General features: G+C 41.2%; 2 protein-coding genes across 3 annotated transcripts in view; one reads left to right on the top strand and one right to left on the bottom strand.

The window, feature by feature from the left end:
* Positions 1–538: 538 nt before the first annotated feature.
* lacc1 (laccase (multicopper oxidoreductase) domain containing 1) lies at positions 539–3469 on the bottom strand. 2 transcript variants are annotated; one of them, XM_072397733.1, is made up of 5 exons: positions 2926–3469; positions 2453–2631; positions 2098–2263; positions 1511–1748; positions 539–1262 (listed from the first exon to the last, which is right to left on the bottom strand). In XM_072397733.1, exons 1-5 carry the CDS (start codon positions 3407–3409, stop codon positions 1037–1039), a joined length of 1293 nt encoding a protein of 430 aa, XP_072253834.1. In that variant the 5' UTR covers positions 3410–3469; the 3' UTR covers positions 539–1036. The 2 variants fall into 2 exon arrangements, with proteins under 2 accessions (XP_072253834.1, XP_072253835.1); XM_072397734.1 differs by having other exon boundaries at positions 1511–1736; positions 2926–3468.
* A 6825-nt stretch (positions 3470–10294) lies between these two features.
* enox1 (ecto-NOX disulfide-thiol exchanger 1) overlaps positions 10295–18227 on the top strand; it is a 108700-nt gene continuing 100767 nt past the window's right edge. Inside the window, exon 1 of the mRNA XM_072397418.1 lies at positions 10295–10486. The gene's annotated coding sequence lies outside the window, so the exon portion shown is untranslated. The remainder of the gene's footprint in view (positions 10487–18227) is intronic.

Genomic DNA, 18227 nt, shown 5'->3' with positions numbered 1-18227 from the left:
GCACAGCACAAAATGGAAATGTACATTATGCTTTAACTTCTCCAAATACAGAACAAACGCAGGTATTCATGATTTGGACAGCTTCCAAACCTCTTGTAATAAATGCATTTAATTTCTTTTCAACAAATAAAAAGCTAAAGCGTTCACAAATGTTTGTTGGACACATTAAACGGAAAAGTCATGGGAAGAATCCCTCAAAAGGTACTTTTTTTGGGTTGTGAGGAAGTGAGGAAGCGTTTCTTTGCATTTTGTATCATAACTGTGAAACAATTAGCAAATTGCTCAGTGGCAGCACAACAGATGCATCCAGTGGCAATTGGAGAGTTTATGAATTAGATTTCCAACTATAAATCTAGAAATAAAACACCAGAAAATGAGGTTTTCACAGTAAAAAAGAAAGCTTTTGGTTTTTGGTTTGGATTTTGAGTGCCAACAATGGATTTGCGAGGTTTTACACGCGCTTTAAAATGGCTTACATCTGTGAATATGAAAATCTGTCTCCTTTCTTACCTCTCACTTGGTCTGCTGTTTTTATTCTGTTGTTAATTGCATGCCCTTTGACTCAAAGACATCATATGGACGTGTTAACAAGGATGGAATGGTTTATTTTTTATTGAAGATGGGTTTAAAATGCTTATTTAGCTTCTCCTCTACTGCTTACACATTCACATTATTTCTGCTACATAATCTTTGGAGAGGCTGTGTAATTTAATGCATCCAGGTCCAGAAAACTCACCACACAGGTTTATGCAACTTAAATTGTGAGCTCAGTGTGCTGGACACTTGATTTGAAGAAGGTGGCTCAGCTGTATGATTATTTGTGAGCCTCAATCATCTCAAACAGGGAGTCCTGTGTCCCAGCTGGCAGTCATTATCTTTCCCATCTCTGCTGCCTATTCCTCCAGCTGTATTACACCTGAAGTCAGTTGCTTCTTGTTGGCTAACAAAGCAGTATGCAAGTAGAAGCTCTCTGCTGCAGACCAGAGACAGAAGGAATGCTGAAAATCTCCAAAACTAAAAAAGCTCAGCTGCCAGCCTAACGTCCCTCATGTCGGCCCGACTGGTTCGCTGCAGGTCCAGCCCACTCTTCCGTTTCTTTGATCCACAGGAAGCCCACCTGGGTGCCGAAGTTGAGTCCGTCTCTGACGTGGGAGAAGAAATGTTCAGGGAAACACGAGGTGCAGGGCGTCACACGGGGCCGATCGGTCACTGTGTTGTCATGGATGTGCTCCGGCAGGACCCCAGCTCTCTGGAGAAGAACTCTGAGATCATACATTAAACACAATTAGTAAAAAGACGTTAAAAATGAATAAAGAGTAATGATGACTACATAAAAAGTTTCTGTTAAATAAATAGCGACACTGTGCAATATATCTTGTGTTATTGTTCAACTGATATTTGGACCTGTTAAGGACTGAATGATTCTTATATGTGAAAACTGTAAGAGGGTGTACTTTCTTTTTCACATGACTGTATTGCGTACAGTGTTTTTTTGCCCTGAGCCGTATACCTGCTGGCGAGGCGGATGTCGACATGGGGTCTGGCCGGCTCTGGATCAGGAACACAGTCTGGATGGATGGAGGCGAAGTTCAGTGCCTGCTCTCTGTCCAGCGTGAAGCAACACACCCCCACAGTTGGTCCCACCGCCACCACGATGTCGCTCGCCCGACAGCCAAAATCTGCCACCATGGCATCAACAGTCGCCACAGCAACCCCCATCAGGGTCCCTTTCCAACCTGTGAGTAAACCTTCAAGGTTAGAATACACAGCTCTCATATGTCATATCAAAATCAAGTTTGCTTTTAGCCGTCACAACCATTTCCTCAAGGGGGTGACATAAACCCAAAACCGTATTCAATAAAAGGTACAAATGACCTGGTTTTATAAATAAAAGGCGTGCATGTATTCAGGAATTATATCATTACACTGCAGAATAACACTATGTTTAGCTAGTCCACCTACGACTACACCTGGAGTTTTCTAGTCACCAGATTCTCACTCAGAAGAATCATTTTTAAAAACAGTTTCTATGTGAAGAGATAAGTGTGCAGACTCGTATTAACTGTCCATTTTTTTTCAGCAGAATGCAACATCGACCTGCATGAGCGGCTCCGATGACCTTCTTTACTGGATCCGCAAACAGGATTGGCATACAGTCGGCACCAGGAGCGGCCAAGACCAGCCCGCTCTGATTGGTCACCATCGCGTCGTAGCTTTCCGGTTCAACTTTCCCCAAAACCCAGACATCGCTGGCGTGGTTCACCTGAAAGAAAGAGCTCCCGAGTTCCAAAAACTGCAGCAATTCCTTTTTAATAACATAATAACAAGACCACTTACAAGAAGATCTGGCAGCTTTGAAATAAGAGGTGGGTCAAGACTTTTGCACAGTGCTGCATATCGGCATATTTAATATAAATATTGTACAGGATTATTCAAATAAAAAGTTCAGTACCTTGACCATATGTAGAGGAAGAGGGTGGAAACCAGCATGGAGAGCCAGTCGACGTCTGTTCTCCATCACCAATGCCACTGGGTCCCTCCTCTTGCTGCTTTTGAACAGATTCAAGGAGGACAGAGTTGGGATGCAGGAGACGCCACCTGCACGGGTGCTGAAGCCATGACCGAAACAGTCTGAGACAAAAGAAATATATGCTGGAGTTTAATGCTGATAACCTGTCACTGACCTCTGCTCAGAAATCTGATATTTTTGTGGTGTTTTACATGTTTTCCATGCGCCCTTGCTCCAGCACATCCGATTCAAATGAAGACTTCTTCATCAGCCTTCTGCACGAAGATCCCTTCATTTAAATTTGGTGTGCTGGAGCAGGGTTGGAAACACTGTTTCACACAACGTTTATTTTGTCCATAGTGAGTCTGCACACTCGCTGGATACGTGAATGAGGATTTATTCCTCATCAAACCGACCTGGAATCAGCGTGGACTTCAGAACTCTGATATCTCCCTTCAAGGCGGGCAGCTGTTGCACAAACGCTAACACATCATCCCGGACTCTTTGGCCTGGTGAGTCCGTGACGGCGGAGCTTCTGCAGCTCAGACAGGTGAGATTGTCCACCGGTGTTACTTTATAATGGAAGGTATAAACGGCCGTGAAAAGCAGCTCCTGATACTGAACCAGCATCTCCTGACCCCGCGGACCTGTGAGCACCCTGATAGTGGTCAGGTCCAGTTGGTCCACAGTCTGCTTGAGTCGGTACAAACACTCCGCGGTGGAGCTGGAATCCAGCACATGCACGCTCTTGCACGGGGTCAGAAAGGCGTCTGAAAAGTCGCTTGTCTCCCGGGAACTTCTCCCGCACAGCAGAAAGACATGCGAGTCTGACTCCTCCAGCAGAGACGCGCCGGTGCACGCCGGACAGCAGCCGTGAATCAGATCTACCAGCACGGCCATCGCTGAGGCATTTACTAAGCAGAGCTGCTTTTCTGCTTTATGTACAGCAACAGGAACGTTTTTTACAATAACCGACTCTGCAGCTGACTGTGTACTTCCTGCACCGCATCGCTCCGCCCATACTGGAAAGCCCACGCTCTTGGTGGAAATTCTCATCTTCCCCCCCTTCTGCTAACTGTTGCATTGAGTGAGGCCAAAGTGTGCGATGCTTATGTTTTAACCATAAGAAAAAAATGCATGTTGCAGCAACACGATACAAACGCTGCGGTTACGCAAGTTACGCAACCTTTTATCTGCCAAAGTGTTTTTAAGACGGGAAACATTACACTTGTAGCTGCTCGAATCGACAGCGGTTTTCCTTTAAAGGTTTAATTCAAACTTAAATTACTCTCCAATACTTTCTTAATAATCAATTAAAGAATGTCGGCATTTTGAAACACTGCGAGAATATCCACAGAATAACAATGCAATGCAAATTGTTCTAAAAGGTTAGTAAGTAGAGTTAGTGAGTAGAGGATAAACTGTAGGTCCAGATGCATCTTTCTGAGCCTGTGTCAGGTCTTTGCAGGATATTCTTTTTTCTTTAAAGACATAACTTTCAGATACTGTTCATCTGCCACTTCTTTTGTCCTCCCTGCACTTCTTCAGTTTCCTCAATTTTTTTAAACGACATACTGCACACCACGCTGATATATACGTTTTCAGCTGATAGCTCTTTGAGAATCACCTCATTGGAGCTATTTTCTGTCTGTCAAACTGTGTTATATTTGGTATTTTTCATAGATGGATCTAAAGAAACTGAAATAAATGGTCTTTGTGACATGCTGCTAGTGGCAAAGAGCCTACAGATGCAATTTAAAACTGGTTCATTGCTACGTTGGCCGTTACGTGTAGACGCAACATTGGTTCATCCCTTGAGTTAAGTGAGCAAGTAAGTCAAATTTATTTATATAGCACTTTTCTCAGAGGAAAAAACCCCACAAAGTACTTCGCATAGCACCGTCAAGCTATCTAGTTAAAATCATGAAACAGGTACACACACAAATAAAATAAAAATACAAAGACAAAACCAACAGACAGAAACAGTCAAAATAACACTACGACTCCTTAAAAGCCAGCCTGAACACGTACGTTTTAAGATGTTTTTTAAAAATGTCCACGGTAGATAAGTCTCTCAGGTCCTGAGGAAGACTATTCCACAGCCTGGGTGCGACAGACTGGAAGGCTCTGTCTCCTCTGGTTATGCACCTGGTTTGAGGCCCAGGTTGGCAAACCTGAGAGACCTGCTTAGGGACATGAGGGCGAAGAAGTTCAGACACGTAATCTGGTGCCTGACCACGAAGCGCTCTAAAAGTTAAAATCAAGATTTTAAAATTAATCCTAAAACTAACCGGAAGCCAGTGCAGCGAGGCCAGGACAGGCGTTATATGGCAACTCCGCCTAGATTTAGTCAGCAGCCTGGCCGCAGCGTTCGGCACTAACTGCAAACGGTTAATAGCTGCCTTGCTGAGATATGTGAATATGGAGTTGCGGTAGTCCAGCCGAGATGACGCAAACGCATGAATTATCAATTCTAGCTCGGCCTGCGACACCATGGTTCTCAGTTTGGCAATGTTTCTGAGTTGGAAGAAACAAATGCGAGACAAAGAATAAATGTATTTGTCAAAGCTCATATGCTGGTCAAAGATAATGCCCAAATTTCTCAGGAAGGAACATGCATTGGTGCAGATAGACCCAACGTAGTCCTTCACGGCAGAAATACAACTGTCTGGCCCAATAATGAGAACCTCAGTTTTTCTGGTATTTAACTGAAGGAAAGTGTTGCACAGCTAGACCTTAATAACTGACAAACAATCATGCAGCACATTCAGACCATCGTATCTGTTGGGGTTAAAATAAAACTGTAGCTGAATGTCATCAGTGTACATGTGATAAGAGATGCCCTGGAACTGACTTATGATTTCACCAAGAGACAACATGTACAAAACAAATAAAATAGGACCTAAAACCAAGCCCTGGGGCACTCCACATGATATGGGAGCAGACGAAGAAATAAATGGGCCAACAGCTACTGAGAAGGTTCTGTCAGAAGTTAAGTGTCTTTTTTATGTTTGAATGATTCATAGGTCAGTGTTTAGTGGCTTAGCAAAAAATAAAAAATAAAATTGCTCAAATGCTCAGATACAATGATTGAAAATGAGTGAAAAAGCAGCCAATATCCAAAGAAAAACTTTGAACAGAGATCAGAAAGCCCGGAGAACTATTGATCAAGACATCTTTAAAGGATAAGAAAGTGTGGCTGCTTGGAAGCAAAAACATCCATGTTAGGTCGATTAGTGATTCCAATTTGATCCTAGGAATTAATATGCATGGCTCATTTCTTTCAACCTGTCCAGGAGGTGTTCTTGCTCAGTGACAGCTGTCATAAGCTCCAGACTTTTGCACTCATTCATTATATGACTGTGATTTCAATAAGTTTTAGTTAACACTGTCATTGTCTTAATATGTCATGGCCTAACTATACATCTTTTTCCATGTAATGATCTAGAAGATAAAGCACAAAGCAAAGTAGAAGTAGTTTGAGGGCTGCTTGGGGAAGAACAGAATGGCAACTTCCCATATTGGTGAATGCATTTGTAACAAATGCTGAACTAAGGAAAAACTAAGTTTTCTTAGACATTTCTTTCACGCAGTCCTCCTGTTTATGTGCAGTATCTCATCTGACGGCTTAATTCACGTTTCATTCAGCTAACCAGTCTGGAGTGAGTCATGAGGAATGAGGAAATCTGGGCCGAAATAATGATCATGCATGTGACAACCTGACCAACTTACCTGCTCAGCAGGAGGATGTGGGAACTTCCCAGGGACGTTTATTAGCCACAGCGTCAGCAGTGCAATTAAAGCCGTGCATAGCTGCAGACAACAAAGGCGGTTTATGGTGTTGTTATGATACATGCTGGAAAGACCAATGCAGAATATGGGGCACTTAGGATGACGTGTCCTCCATGTGAGAGCACAATCACATGTTTTTTGTCAGTTCAAAGTAATAAAAACACTGTCAGAAAGTGATAAAGAATTAATGAAAAATTAACACAATGCAATATAAACAAATGGAGATAATAATGTACACAGTGTGGAGCTTGCTTGCTTAAAGATTGGAGGTCTGGGCTTTGACAAGGCCGGTCCAAATACATCTAAATGTTCCCACTTGAGCATTTCTTTAGCAACATGCTTTTGAGTGGGTGTCGGGCTGAAAGCTAAACCTCTGTCCCAGTCTCAGTATGCATCATTCATTCAGTTGTGTCCAATTTCACTGATGACAAAGAGCCCCACAGCATGAAGCAGCCACCACCACAATTCACGGTTAGGATGGTGTTCTCGAGGTTATGGGACTTGATGGACAAAAACTTCAGTTTTAGTCTCATCTGACCAGTCTGCCTTGTTCCAAATGTCCAGAGATTCGTCCAGATGCATTTTGGCAAACTTTAGTTTTTTCCTAAAATGATTATTATCAGTTCATTGATGAATCTTGTTGCTACTCCAGTCCAGTTTCTGATGTGGAGCTTTGCGGCTCCATCAGGTTTAAGTTTGGCTTCTTTAATACCTTTCTGATTAATGTTTGAAAATGAAAGTGCTTAATGTTTCTTTTTTACTCGTCTGTGAACTGTGGTGGTCTTTGTTGTGGTGTCATATTCTCTATTTCTTAAATGATGTGTTTGATCATGTTTTCTATGAAAACTTTTTTTTTATAGCTCAACTCTAATCCTTACTTCTCCAGAACTTTGTCCCGACCTGTTTGGAGACCTCATTTGTCTTCATTTGGCTGCTTGCGTGGTGGCTGTCAGATTTTCATAAATAGTGAGGTCATGTGACAATGAGATTATACACGGGCACATTTAACTGGATTTATATTGTCTTCTGCGAGAAAATTGAAAGCTATGGGTCTTGATTTAGGACTTTAAACGAGGTGAATATATATATATATGCACTCGCTACCTTTTAGTTGTTTATTTGACTATTTCCTTTTAATTTCTCTTAATATCCCAAAACATCAATTAGGTTGTAATGTAGCAAAGCAGGGAAACCATCAGGGATTGAAAAGGCATGCATGTTTCTGTAGTTTTTACTGCCTTGAATTTACAGTATTTCACATATATATCACATATGCATTTACTTTAACTGCTGATACTTATAGATAAGCCTCATAATGCTTGCATTCTTCTACTGCTGATAATTCAACTTTGTGTTAGGTAAACATCGTGTAGAAACCAAAATCTTATTGTATTTGCTCAGTATAACCAGCAGAGTGAGCCAAATATCCAATTCAGATTTCAGTAACGCGAGTTCATTAATCTGAAAAAGCTTTTGAACTTCACAGATCTGAAACTATACATCACAACATCCAAAAAATATGTAAAAAAAATCGTTGAAGACGCAGCTCTCCGTTCTCACACTTTCAGTTTTTTCATGCTGCATGATTTGGGTCCCATCCAAAAGCACTTGTGTGACATATTTTATGTATGACATGCCATGCTGCGGCCTGTGGACGCCTCCGCTGCTGCAGAAGAAGCTTTTTCTAGTTTGCTGCCCTGCATGGCTGCCCACTGGGACTGAAGCTCCCTGTCATCTGTCCTGCCAAGGTTACAGTGTTCTGCTGCACAGGGATTTATTATCAACCTATATTTATTACTCTCCACCAGGATTGTTGCTTGGCTCCATCTGGATCAGTACTTTTTAACATCACAGAGGGGATTTATAAAAGGAGTTGGTGAGAAAACTACGTGGTCAGTATTTAACATACAGTAGATTAAACTATGAGGAAACCTACAGTCCCCATCATGTATTTGTTGCTCAAGGACAACAAACAAAAAGCTTAAAAACTTTTTGTTCTTTAAAAAACACCAACAATAATAATAATAATATGTTTTATTTATAGGTGCTTTTAAAGAATCTCAAGATCACCTTACATTATGAGCAACAATTAAAAGCAACATTGTCATAATTAATAAAAAAAAACACGCTGTCGTGATAAAATACCATAAATTTACTGAATAAAAGATCTCACACTAAAATGGATGGAAGGTGCTCTGGTGGTAGTGAGGATGTAGGGATCATGTGGGGTTTGAGTTGAGTCTTGAACGTTGTCAGAGATGAAGCTGTGTGAAGGTTCAGAGGGAGGGCAGTCTAGAGTCGAGGGGATGTGACAGAAAGATCTGAGTCCCGTGGTGGTCAGGTGGGCAGAAGGAGTGGATAGGAGGGAGGCATCATGAATGTGGAAAAGCTACATCAAGTTATAATTCACAGTGTTAGTTTCAGGTAGAGATTGGTCACCAAGCAAAGCAGGTTTGTTATCTACCAGATTTAATTTGTATTTTAATGTCTTTCACCATCTTTCTACAGGATCAGGTTCTCACCAGGTCTTCAAATCAGGAAAAAACACCAGCAACCAACAAAACTAAGTACTGTTTCCATGGGAATTAAGGGGTAAGGCATCCAGGTGCTGCTAATCTCATGCACTTTATTAATTGATCATCAGTAAGTGTGAGCACCTCTATAAAAGCAGATATTTAGTCAGTTTTGCTGATCTGGAGCATTCAGATGTGTGTTAACACAATGCCAAGAAGAAAGACATGAGCAATGATCTTAGACAAGCAAATGTTGCTGCCCATCAATCTGGGAAGGGTTCCATCGTTCTACGGAGACTATTCACAAGAGGAAAACATTCAATATGGGTGCCAATTTTATCAAGAATAGACAAAAAAATTTACAAAGTTTACCTCAAGTTCAGATCATAAAATGCTCAAACTGCTAAAAAAAAAGAGCTACATATCAGACTACAGGCCTCAGTTAGCATGTTAAATGTTGAAGTTCATGACAGTACAGTTAGAAAAAGACTGAACAAGTATGGCTTGTTTGGAAGGGTTGCAGGACAGTGCAGCACAGCTTAGGTTTGCAAAGCTGCATCTGAACAAAGCACAAGACTTCTGGAACAATGTCCTTTGGACAGACCAAACCAAAGTGGAGACATTTGGTCATAATGCACAACAGCATGTTTGGAGAAAAGCAAACACAGCATATCAGCACAAACACCTCAAACCAACTGTCAAGCACGGTGGTGGAGGGCTGATGATTGCAGAAAAGAATCAAGATGTTGCAATGACCCAGTCAAGTCCAGACCTCAACCTGATTGAAATGCTGTGGTGGGACCTTAAGAGAGCTGTGCATAAACCAAAGCTGCAAACCTGAATAAGCTGAAGCAACGTTGGAAAGAAAAGTGGGACAAAATTCCTCCACAATGCTGTGAGAGACTGATGACCTCATATGGACTACTTTAAGTAGTTTACTTATAGGAATGCAAAACACTGCTTCTGCGTTTTGAATTTTTTTTCATACATTTTCACCTGAGGTTGTATTAAATCTACTTTTGAGATCTGGTTAGGACCAGTTAGTTTTGATTAATCCCTGATACACAACCCTACTTTCCCTTATTAACAATCATCTTTATCAACTGATCAACCCACAGGCTCATTTTTAGGCTTAAGGAAATAAGAAAACTTAGAACCAAAAATGCTCCAAAACGTCTACTCTGGAGAGAAAATTGTTCCAGTCAATTATTTTCAATTTAAGATGACAGCAGAAAGACTATTTTATTAGTTACTGCATTTGCAACCAATTTTCTGCCTGACTGGTTGATTGATTAATAATTAATGATAATAAAATGATTAATTAATCAATCAATTGTTGCATTGTTTTCATGATATTAGTGAGATTATATCCTCCCCCTATGTCTACCCAGGCTCCACCGGTCGGTCTCCGCTGGAGACCGGACCAGGCCACCGTGCACGTGTCTCGGTGACGCGCCTTTGGGTTCTCTGTCCAAACGGAGGCAGCAGCATCAGCAGCAGCGGCGGCGGCGGCAGCAGCTGCGGCGGCTCGGTGTCTCCACGCTGAGATGCATCGGTGCGCCTGAGAGGAAACACACGGAGAATTTGCCTCCAGTTCCACCAGCAGCGGGATTTATTGTGTTGACGCCCGCAGATTACACAGCTTCTGCCGGATCCTTCACCGCCTGACCCGGTAAGGAGACGTGTGCTCTCTGCTGTGATTTGACCGGTTTGTGTGCTTTATTTCCCCCGCTGATTACACGCTCCTGTCAGCCCGCTGAGCGGTTTTACTGGAACGCTATAAAGCTCATATACGCCAAGAAAAACTGAAACGAGGCTTTAAAACAAAATGAAAGCTTTACTGTGTTAATTTCTAATGGAGAAACGTTATTGATAAGTTAATCTGATGCGAGTGAGCTAAGGTGTCTCCAAGATGCAGCGACCAAGCGTTGTTCTTTATCCAATACAGAGAGGAGGGATGCCAAACAATAGCACTATTGAAGCTCAGGTTTAGTAAAACAGATTTCTAACTTAAAGTGCATTAAAAAAATTCAGAACCAATTTAAATGAAAGAAAATATCAATAAATGGGGATTGAAAGTGCTTCTTTTGTGTCCAGCCTGCACTTCTGCTTCTAAAATCCTGAGGAAAAAAGGATCAGGTTGATCTGATATAGAGAACACTTTGCACCTGAAAGGCTGTGTGTCTGATGGCTCTCTTTGTGAAATTTGGTTGGGTTTCCTCTGCTGCTTCAGCCATGTGAGCTAATGTAAGGAGGAGGGAGGGTGGTGTTTGGTTGATGGACGGTGGAGGAGAGGATGTCCTTGGTATTAAGTCACCTTGACGACCCCTCAGCAGCACAGAGAACTGGCTTTGTCATTGTACTGTCATACCGACATGCTTGTTATATTCAAGTATTTAAGAAAAACGGGAATATTGCATCAGTTCTGTGATGTGTAATAAAATTAAAGAAAAGTAGGTGTATTTTTGTGGTTTATCACATAGTCTTTGAGTAAAATTTGAATCTGCTGTATAAGGAAAATGGCAACTAAAGCTGTCAAATGGTAGTGGAGTTAAAAGTGCAATACTATTGTAAAGCACAAGCATAAAGTTAGACAAATTGCCCATGTAAAGCATAAGTACCTTTTTAAATTGCAGAGCTGTATGCTGAAGCTGAGCAGCTCAGGATCTTGGTTCATAAACACAAAGCTCTTGGTAACTCGTCACCAGGGCGACGTCCTCAGCTTCATGGAGAGGAGCGGCACATTCTGTGTTAACAGCAAATCTCTTTTTTTTTATCTGACAGATAGTGAACTCATATCTAAACAAGGTTTTATGTGAAGCAGGATGAATTTCTGCACATCAGCCAGCTCTGAGCTCAGTTTATGGTGGAATTCATTATGTCTCAAATTAAAATCTGATGTTTTTATCCCTGCAACATAACTGGAGAAGTGGTTGTTTTGCTGGTAACCAATGGGACACTAACAAATGATTATCATTAGGACATGAAAATCATGTTTTAAAGTCCCCTACATGCACTGAATGTGAGAGCCTGCACCCAACTGTTCCTTTAACTTATTGAATAATCTGTTATATATAAACTCGGCTAATACCTGAATACATTTCCTTAAAGTCTAAAGTGACCTCTGCAGATGTCTTCATCTGTTTTCACGCAGCATTGCTGGTAGTTTTCCAGAGAACCACTGCTGGTCATCATCTCTGGAGTTGCACTTTTACAGGTGGAGCATTCACCAAGCGACTGTCTGTGTCAGGCAGGTTTTTGTGTCTGGTTTAAGGAATGGAACCAGTGTGGAGTTTGGAAGATGTAGGACAATGATACAACAGTAATCTGCAGTTATTATATGTCAGCCAACAAAAGTCCTCAGACCTTTATAGTTCTTCAGTCTGACATATTTGTTGGTGTCTGTGCTAGATCCCCATTCTTCTTGCAGCGCAGTTACCTGGAAAATATGTCATAATTTTACATTGCTGCAAACCAAAAGTTTGTATCCCGCATTCTTCAGCTGAAGAAGCCTGGTGTTTGTTTCCCTGTGTGACACTTAGTCATGGTTTGTGAGGAATGTGCAGAATAGGTAAATTAACACCAGACTGGGCTGTTTTCCTTAACCTTGCAGGCACTTTATTCTCTAGCCTTAACCAGGTATTTAATGTTCTAAATGTTACCACATGGCTTCTTTGTGTATATGTAATCAAAGGAAAGTTAAGATGGATGGATGTGGCAGAGACAGTCGCCATATTGGAGCCATCCACCAGCTCCAGTTTTATAGCTCGCTCCTTGGTGGGTAAAACTGATTGTTGTACAGAAACAAAAAGTATTTTTTACATTCATCCAAAAAGGGAGGAAAACAGACAAGAGGAGACTGTGTTTCCAGAAATGTAATATGTTGATAGGTTGTCTCTTCACTGTGGGATGTTTGTATTCCTTCTGTTTCGGATACTCTCCTCTGTGGAGTTACCCTCTGAGTTGAAATATGGGCCAAATCAGGCATTAGGCAGACTTTATCAGGGAGCTGACCGAATAAAGTTTGCACAACATCTGATTGAACTGGACCTTTGTTTTCTCTTATGTATCACTTTCAGCCAAACTGCTGTTTTGTACATCAGATGTAGTATAGACAAAAAAAGAAACTGACTCATCATCACCTTTCAAAACACTCCACATCCAGCAGTTACACAGCAACATTCTCATTATTTTTGGGGTCCTGTTTTGATAAATGTATCCATTTGCTAGTCTTTTAACACTCGGTGTTCATTCTCTTTCCATTCATGAGGGACATTTTTGACTCTTTAACAGTTATATAGTCTTTGAGTATGCATTTACACCCAGCTTAAGTAACTGGTCAATACGTAGAGGCAACAATGCTGATGTGAAAGCTGACCTGTCAGCTTTGGGTCTTGGGGATGCTTTCACTTTTTAGACAGTATGTTCACATCTTTAGGTCCTAATAATGTGGTTTCTGTGCATTTAAATCTGAACAATGTTTTCATGGCAACAGCTGACATGTCTGATTCTGAGCTCATTCATCATTTCTTTTAGTGACATAGAATGACCTTTTAAAACTGTTGAACAAGTTAAAGTTTAACATCTTGAAGCACACATCCAACAAAGGACAAAAGAGTGTTTGAAAAAGAAAAGATGTGCTGTTTTGAACTGACCGAAAGCTTCTGGAAAAGTCAGCCATTGTAAAAAGGACTTGCAAAGTTAGAGCTTAAACACATAGCTGTGAAAGAGTGGCAGAAACTACCAAATGACAGGTGCAAGAAGCTTCTAGAAATGTTTCAAGGCTCTCTGTGATGCCAAAAATTCTGACTGTGATGTATATTTTCTGTTAGTAGTGTTCCACAATCAATCCCTACTTTGCTCTCTTTTGCTCAGTAACATTGGACATTTTGTGCAAATATTCTCATTTCAGCTCATGGACCAAATGTTTCATCTTTGGTATCATCAGAGAGTCAGTGTCCAGAGTGTGAATTTGTGTTGGGTGAATTGGTTTGTCACTCTCTGTGAATGAGTGACGTTGAAACGGTGATTCCCAGGAGGCCGCAGGGACACAGATACTCATCATCTGCATCAACAAACAGCTTCTCTATTGTCTGCAGGCAAACAAACGGCTGTTACATCATGAATTGACATGGTGATGTGACTGCTAAATATCAGCTATGGAGTCACTGCAGCAGAATTTGACACCACTCCGCCCAGTGGCGACTGGCTGCTGAGGCTGTGTGGGGTTTGTTTGGTTTGATGGCCATGACGTGCAAGACCTGAGGGGATTAGATTGCCAACAGAGGCGGCTACGTAGCGCGCCAGATTTCCCTCAGGTCAATGGGTTGTTGGGGACAACATGGCTGATGAGCTTTCACAGGAGAGAGTGAAACCAAAGCAAAATAGTCCCCACCATTCAGCAGACACAGAATCCTTTCAGTCCTCAGATTGGACTGAAAATCTCCTCAGCTCTCTGCTGTTGTGATTATGTGTTTTGCATCTCATTACACCATGTGGCAAAAGCAGCCTGTTAGCTTCTGTAATGTGATTATCCATCCTCCTCATGTCTTTTGCAGATTCTGCTACGGCACCTCACAAACGTTAATTGACCCCACGCCGCAGAGCTCAATGGGGACGACTGTCGCTAATTGCGGTGGTATTTTGAGATACGGTGGGAGCATTAGGCTGTGTTCCACCACGGGAGGAACTACTCACATGAGATTTCTCCACCAGCATTTATACGAGAGTGAGAGTATCTCTTTGTGCTGTGTGCAGCACACAGTGGGGAGAATGAAATATAAATAATGACTTCATTTATGTGGCTCTTTTACCTGCTTCTCTGTTTGCTTCTCATTCATACTTATTATGTATTTACTCAGGTAACAGTATGTCTTTTTTGCCACTGCCTGCTTTTATGCTGTCTTATTTATTCAATCAGTTATCTAAAGCCAAAAATGCCATCATAAAAGTATAAATGTAAGGACATGTTTGTATGTTAGAGACGATGCAATGACAGGTCTAAAGAAAAATCTATTTAACCTATTTGAATTAGGTGTTAACCTATTCAGTCACACGTTGTAAATTTCACACGTGCAACAGTTCTTACACTTACACAGAACAGCAGTCTGAGCGGACAACACACAGCAGAGTTTCAGTAACAGGGGTGTTATAACTTGTGAGTCCTGTGGGGTCTGTATGCAGACTGTGAGGTCCTTTGTGAACAGCCATGTACCCAGCATCCGCATTGACCTGTTTACTGACTTGATTCATAGTGCGCAGGTGCAGAAAAACGACGCTGATGCACAGAGCATGTATTGAACATGGTCCTCCAGGCAGACACTACAGTAAAAACAACCACAGGTTCATGGTGTCTGCTTGTGTCTGTCTGAAGCCAAGTGAGTGGGTTCTTTAGAGCTGTAGTTTTTCTTATTAAGTTGCATCACGTCCCTGCACATCGGGTTGCATGTTGGGATGCTTGCCGCATCTTGTGAGGAATGCTCTTTTGTTATCAACACCTGCCACTGTCATTGCCTGGTTTGCTTTGGTTTGGCTAAGACGTTGGTCAAAAAGGTCATATTTGGTGGAGAAAGGGAGATACAGGAAAAAGTAGAAATATTAGCTCAACAGCATAGATCCATATGGTGGACAGGATTACTGATCCAGATGCACAACCTCTGCTCAGCTTCCTGCACACTTTAAACCAGGTTTTTTTGGACATTGTGGGTGCTCTCTGTTACAATCCAGTCACTGACTCCTGAGATCCCCTGTTAAATCAGAATCACTTTTATAGCCCATTAAAACAAGTAAACCAACAATAGCACTTTTAAATACATTTACCCTATGTTTTTATGGGGGTTATAATCAGTCGGTGTTAAGTGTCAGTGAATGTCTGTCTCTCTTATCTGTTCTTGGGGTTTAAGGCCCAGATTCAGCTGTTTTGTACCTTTTTGCTCAATTCAACATGCTGAATTGGCTAAAACAAACAAACAAAAAAAAAATAGAAAGAATTATGCCTATATCGTGGACGTAGATGGTACGTCCTAGCTGGCAGTTGGACCTTGTCTTTGTGGTGTGTTCAAGTGCTTTTTGTTTTGTGAGGCAACACGACCCAGCAGGGACCTTTTCATTATCGCTAGTTCTTTATGTTAGTTTGTTGTGTTGGAGTTTTTATAGTCACTATACCGTAAAAAAAAAAAAAATAATAAGATTTGTTCTTTATACTGTAGAGGCAGGTATGTTTATTATTTTGTCATGTTTACTAGAAATGGCCAGAGACGGGATTTTAGAAGCTATTCTTAAAGTATGTGCAAAAAAACATGATTCTGAGGGTTGGAATCATGGTCCCAACTCCTAAAAGACGACATTGATGCTATTGTGATTCATACAGCATGACACAAACAAAACAAAATTCCCCAAATTCAAGGTGGTGAGATGTGAACTTCACATTCATGGCCAATAGATCAGTATCTACAGAGAGATGTATTCCATACCAAATCCAAGGCGAAGCTATTCCAAGTGTGCACACGACTCTGTGGAAAGTCTCATCCGCACCCTCTGAAGACGATATTTATGTTACATGGGCCTCATACTCCACAATATGGCCACAAACTGAATGTACAAGACAGACGTAGTCACTTGCTCTTAAAAGGTAAGCTGATGAGGAAGAGATTTCAAGTGCAATACCACCTAAAGCCACTGGGTGTTGGCTACAAAAATCTCTGGCTCCAATAGACTCCCTCTGAAAATAAGTAACTTTATGAATGATTTAGTTAGTCAGTACGTTTTTCCAACAAGAAATTATGTTCTCATCAACTCTTTGTGATCAGTGCGCTGGTTTAATTTTAAAAATAATTACAAAATTAGGTAGATATTTGCCTTCAAAGATACGCATTTTTTGTCCAGTCCTGGTGCCAAGATGCAAAAGTTGCATCGAAAAATAATAGTACTTGTCAAATAACTAAGTATATATGTGTTTCTATTCTATCTATTCTTTTAAAAATCTTCATGTCTGGCTCCCAAAAGACCAAGTAATGATGGCCACTCCAGGCTTTAACAGCAGTTCACAAACCAGTGAGTGATGTTGAGATGGGTACATCGAGAAAGATTTGATATCTGACCCTTACACACTTTAGTTTCAGCACCACTTCAGCTAATTACTTTAATGCAGTGATACTGATATTGCTCTTGTTGTTTCTAAATGTATGTTTTTAGGGAGACATGTCCAGGATGTACCCTGCGTTTTAGGGACAGGCTCAAAAAAGATGGAAATTTTGAAAGATCTGAACACAATAAACGAAGCTGCAGACGCCCACACGGTAACATTGTGGAGCCAGAAATTAAAAGAAGTATCTGCAGATTTCAAATCTCATAAAGAACAGTGGCTAAATGTAATGTTTATTGGAGTGAAGCATCTCTTTAAGGTTGTCCTGTTGGTTAAGGTCAGCACAAAGAGAAAAGAAGTCAGTATAACCGAGCAAGAGTCCTCTCAAGCATGGTTATTTGAGTTTGTGTTAGAGAAAAGGGCCACCAGCTGTGTATTGATCCGGAGACGCAGCATTCAGACTGACTTCTGGCTCTGAACCAATTTCATCCCCCTCCGTCTCTCCTCACAGCTGGCTCTCATTTGCTGTCACAGAAATCAGGCTTTGCGATTTACAGCCAGCTCAGTGTGAGCAGCAGGCCAGTGTCTGGTCTGAAAAAAGAACCCCGAAAAACAAATGCATGTGCTTCTTGTTTTACAGTGCACGGAGATGCATTCAAGCTGCACTGCAGAGATGCTCTTAAAGATGAAGTGTCCGTACAAAGGCATTTCCCTGGAACTACTATGACCGGGGTGAAAGAGTTCAGGAAAATATCTGATTTCACTTGATGGAGCTCTCGAGTTGTTTAGTAGCTGCAGACAGATAACACATGAGGAGTCACAACAAAGATTAACGGGGATAGATTAAAATCAATGCGCCAGAATCATACGCCTGTCAGGTTGACTTTTTTCACAGGTTATTAAACTTGTTTTTATTTGTTGTACTTTTTCATTTATTCATCCAAAAAGGGGCTGAAAGACGATGTGCTCCTTTTTGGCAGTGATGCTCTGTTTTGGAGCTTGTTGCTAAATTTCTACATTGTTTCTTCAATAAAGTCTGAGGAAAGGAAAAACTCAGAAAATAGAAGAGAAAGGGATATCGCTGATGTATAGCTTGTATCTATTTCCTTGAATTCAGTCGGGCTGCGTGAAAAGTGGTGTTTTTACGCTTCTTTGTATTAACTGAAGTGAATTTGAAATTTATGACTGCACATAAAGAAAGTGCAGTCATGAGATGAAGATGTGTATCAAAGTCCCATCCCTGGCCCAGCGATTTAGCAGTTTATACCACAATACCAGTGTGTAGGTCTTAACTATTTGAATTGTAGATGAGTAGTTAGTGATCATTAAT

This window comes from Leuresthes tenuis, unplaced genomic scaffold, assembly GCF_036924035.1.
Source record: "Leuresthes tenuis unplaced genomic scaffold, fLeuTen1.0.hap1 SCAF_12, whole genome shotgun sequence".
Classification (NCBI taxonomy): Eukaryota; Metazoa; Chordata; class Actinopteri; order Atheriniformes; family Atherinopsidae; genus Leuresthes; species Leuresthes tenuis.
Note: the sequence above shows the minus strand (reverse complement) of the source record. Positions and strands in the feature narration are given on the sequence as shown.

Coding starts and splice junctions, on each gene's coding strand:
- lacc1 (XM_072397733.1), bottom strand. CDS start 3,409: ATGGCCGTGCTGGTAGATCTGATTCACGGCTGCTGTCCGGCGTGCACC. Junction 2,632..2,925: donor GAAGTCCACGCTGATTCCAG/GTCGGTTTGATG, acceptor CTTTTGTCTCAG/ACTGTTTCGGTCATGGCTTC. Junction 1,749..2,097: donor CATCGGAGCCGCTCATGCAG/GTCGATGTTGCA, acceptor CTAACCTTGAAG/GTTTACTCACAGGTTGGAAA.